General features: G+C 59.4%; 1 protein-coding gene across 1 annotated transcript; it reads left to right on the top strand.

Annotated features, from left to right (window-relative positions):
- Window positions 1-2,824: 2,824 nt before the first annotated feature.
- Window positions 2,825-3,747, top strand: ETH_00030505 (WD domain, G-beta repeat-containing protein, putative; the record flags this gene model as incomplete). Its single annotated transcript, XM_013378952.1, has 2 exons — window positions 2,825-3,116; window positions 3,638-3,747. Coding segments are annotated over 2 exons (402 nt in total), but the record flags the coding sequence as incomplete, so codon positions are not given.
- Window positions 3,748-3,766: the final 19 nt, after the last annotated feature.

The raw sequence follows: 3,766 nt of genomic DNA, 5'->3' as shown, positions 1-3,766 counted from the left end.
GGGCGCGGCTGCTGCTGCTGCTGCTGTTGTGGCGCCGCCGCGCAGCCGCGACACGCTCGCTGCTGGGAAGGGCGGCGGCAGCAGACCCAGGTGCTCTTGCTGCTGCTGCTGCTGCTGCTGATGAGCATGCAGGCTGAACGGGCCCGCAGCTGCTGCTGCTGCAGGCGCGCCTGCTGCTGCTGCTGCGGGATCTGCTGCTTCCTGTACGTGCTGCGCGAACGCGGACGAGGGAGCAGCTTCACTTCGTACAGATCGACCCACATATTCCACGCCGCTGCTGCTGCTGTTGCTGCTGCTGCTGCTGCTGCTTAGCACTGCGGGTTGTCTACGCCGCAGAGAAGCTGGGGTGGCTATGATGACAGCAGGAGGAACTCCCAAGTCTGCTGCCAGGTCCACTGAGCGCCACCGAACTGCTGCTCGTGGCGAGCCATCTTGCTGCTGCTGCTGCTGCAAGAGCTGCTGCTGCAGCAGCTGCTGCTGCTGTTGCTGCAGCAGCTGCTGCTGCTGCAGCTGCTGCAGGTCACGGTGGCGCAGCAGCAGCTCTTCCTGCTGCTGCCGCTGCAGCTCGTGGACGGCGTGCTGGTGCTCATAGACCACCTCGCGATCGCGTTCGAGACTGTCCAGCTGCTGCTGCAGCAGCTGTTGCTGCTGCAGCAGCTGCTGCTGCAGCAACCGCTGCTGCAGCTGCTGCGGGAGGTGCAAGCTGTCAACCTTGGGCTGCTCACGGGCGCGCCGTTCGCACTCCTCCTCCAGCAGCAGCTGCTGCTGCTGCAGCAGCAGCTGCTCGGAGAGAGGGCGCACGAAGCTCTCGCCCAGAAGGTGCGCCAGTGGCATGGTGCTGCAGCAGCCTGAGACCCATGAGGGGGCAGTGGGCGACACCAGCTGCTGCTGCTGCTGCTGCTGCTTCTGTTTCTGCAGTAGCTGCTTTGGCTGCTACAGTTGCTGCCGCGCTACGGGCGCTGCAGCTGCTTCTGCTGCTCCGGTTGCTCCAGCGGCAGCCGCTGGTTGCTCCAGCGGCAGCCGCTGCTGCTGCTGCTGCTGCTGCGCCTGTCCCCGAGGCTGTGACGCCGCTGCTGCCGCTGCTGTCTTGGTGCTGCTGCGTGTCTCAGTTGCTGCTGCTAGAAAAATGAGGCTACAAATCAAACGACTGAAGTCCGAAAAAGGCTAAGAGGCGCTATAGGGGGCCCCGCTCTGCTGCTGCTGCTGCTGCTGCTGCTGCGCTGCGCGGCACAGGCTCAGCTCGGGAGGGAAGGGAAGCAAATACATCCAAAAAAGAAATTAATTAGAAAAACAAAAGGGAAACGAAACACCTGTTGCTGCGGCGGTGCTGTGACAGCGGCTCTGCTGCAGCAGCGGCAGCCGCTGCTGCTGCTGCTGCTGCAGCAGCAGAACAGCAGCAGAATGTGCATCAAAGGGCAGCTCGAGTCCAGGCCAGCCCTTGTCTCTGCCAGTCTACTCTTAAGCCAAGTGTCTCCTTGACATTGTCTGCGATCGCTTGCTGCTGCGTCAACGCCACCAGCAGCAAATGCAGCGGACGTGCTGCCCAGCTCGTGTGACGGCAGCGGTGCAGCAGCAGCAGCAGCAGCTGCTGCTGCTTCAATGAAAGGGCCCCCGGGGGCCCCAAAGATTGAGAGCCTCAGAAGCAGAAACTAGAAGCTGGCAGCTTCCAGTGTGTGTGTTTTATTTCAACAGCAACAGCAGCAACAACTGCAGCAGCTGGCCTTCTTCGTCTCGCCCGCGTGCTGCTGCTGCTGCTGCTGCTGCTGCTGCTGCTGCTGCTGCTTTCGGCCCGTGTTCGTCTTGGTCCTTGTCTCGAAGCTCTCTGCTTTTGCTGCTGATGTGTCGCCTTGATTTGCTGCCAGTGGAGACCGTGGAGTGTACAGACACCGCAGCTGCTGCAGCACGAGCAGCAAGCCACCGCGCTGCTGCAGTGTCTTCACTTTTATTTCTTTCTGTCTCTTTTCTGTCCCTTTTTTTGCTTCTTTTGTCTCCATTTCTTTACCGAAGGGCCCCCCTTTTGTCTGTCTCCTTTGCTTTGTCCAGGGGCCCCAAATGCTGCTATTTTAGTTCATTTAATTTTATTTTTTTTGTCTTTTTCCCTTTTATTTGCCTGTCTCCTTTTATCCATTTCTCCTCTTTGTCTCCGCCCCTCCTTTGAATTGGAGACAGCCAAGACAGGCCCCTTCTTGGGGTTGCTGCCGCAGCGGGACCAGCAGTAGCAGCAGCAGCAGCACTAGCTGCAGCGAGACCAGCAGCAGCACTAGCTGCAGCGAGACCAGCAGCAGCAGCAGCAGAAGCTGAAGCAGCAGCAGCAGCAGTAGTAGCAGCGCTGGCTGCAGCAGCGGCGGTAGTTGCAGCGCAGCCACAGCAAGTGCGGAGACGGCAGCAGCAACAGCGCCAGCAGCAGCAGCGACTAGACAGCAGCATATGCAGCAGCATATGCAGCAGCAGGTGCTGCGGAAGCAACCATAATTGCAGGTACAAGAGCAGCAGAGCAGCAGCAACTGCAGCAGCAGGTGCTGCTTCTTTTGCAGCTGATAATAGGGAAGAGTGCGCTGCTGCACTGCAGCAGCTGAGGTGTATGTACACCTTAGCTTTTATTCAAAACCCGAAGCAGCAGCAGCAGCAGCAGCACTAACCTCAGGCTCTTCGCAGGAAGACAAAACTTCCTGGCAGCAGCAACAACAGCAGCAGCAACCGCAGCTTCTAGCCGAAGAAGCAGCAGGAAGTCCCACGGCTGGATCAAACCTAGGCTGTGAAAGCAAGCACAGCAGCAACAGCAGCAGCAGCAGCAGCAACAGCAGCAGCAGCAGCAGCATTTGCAATGCGACGGACTTCCCAAGGGGCCACAGGAGGGGGGCCCCCAAAGGGGCCCCCCAGGCGCAGCAGTGCGTCTGCAGCAAAGACAGGGGGCCCCCCTGGCTCGCGGCCTTCCTCCTCTGGGTCCACCGCAGCAGCAGCAGCAGCAGCAGCAGCAGCGCTGCCGCGCGAAGCAGTGTGCAGGCCGCTGCTTGCTGCTCGCAAACCCCACAAACTCCGCAAAGGTTTTGCTGCTGCTGAAGTGCTGCCGAATGGCCACGACCGCTCCATTCTTTGCCTCGACCTCCACCCCTCCAGTCCGCCAAACCCTAAACCCTAAACCCTAAACCCTAAACCCTAAACCCTTAACGGAACAAGGAACAGGGGAGATAGGGCACTGAGCACTAGACATTATACACTGAGGACTAAACTGTGGATGGTGTTCTTGAGAGGCTGCCTGCAACATAAACCCTAAACCCTAAACCCTAAGCCGTAAACCCTAAACCCTAAACCCTAGGCTCTGCCGGGCGCAGGCAGCCCGCGGCGACGCCAGCCACGAAGAGCCCACTGGGGCCCTGCACGGCGCGAGCTGCTGCTGCTGCTTGCTGCAGCACCAAGCACAGCAGCAGCAGCAGCAGCAGCAGCAGGTGGTGCTCATTTGATGAAGGACAACAAGTTAATAAATTTAAAAATTTCCTCGTAACGCGAAATACTTTTGAAGTATTTTCCTTTAGCTGTGTCTATTAATTGAACATTACCATTCATCTCAAACAAACTTGAAAGATATGCTTTTGCTGCTGCTGCTGCTGCGGCTGCTGCTGCTGCTGCTGCTGCTCAGAGATGTACTGCGCCACAGGGAGCGCGGACGGTGGTCTGCGTGTGTTTCGGCTTCCGGGGGCCCCCCGGGGCCCCCCGGGGGGCCCCCCGGGGGCCCCCGGGGGCTCTTTGGTGTGCGAGTTGTTCGGGA

This window comes from Eimeria tenella, genomic scaffold, assembly GCF_000499545.2.
Source record: "Eimeria tenella Houghton genomic scaffold, Eth_scaff1217, whole genome shotgun sequence".
In the NCBI taxonomy this organism is placed as follows: Eukaryota; Apicomplexa; class Conoidasida; order Eucoccidiorida; family Eimeriidae; genus Eimeria; species Eimeria tenella.
Note: the sequence above shows the minus strand (reverse complement) of the source record. Positions and strands in the feature narration are given on the sequence as shown.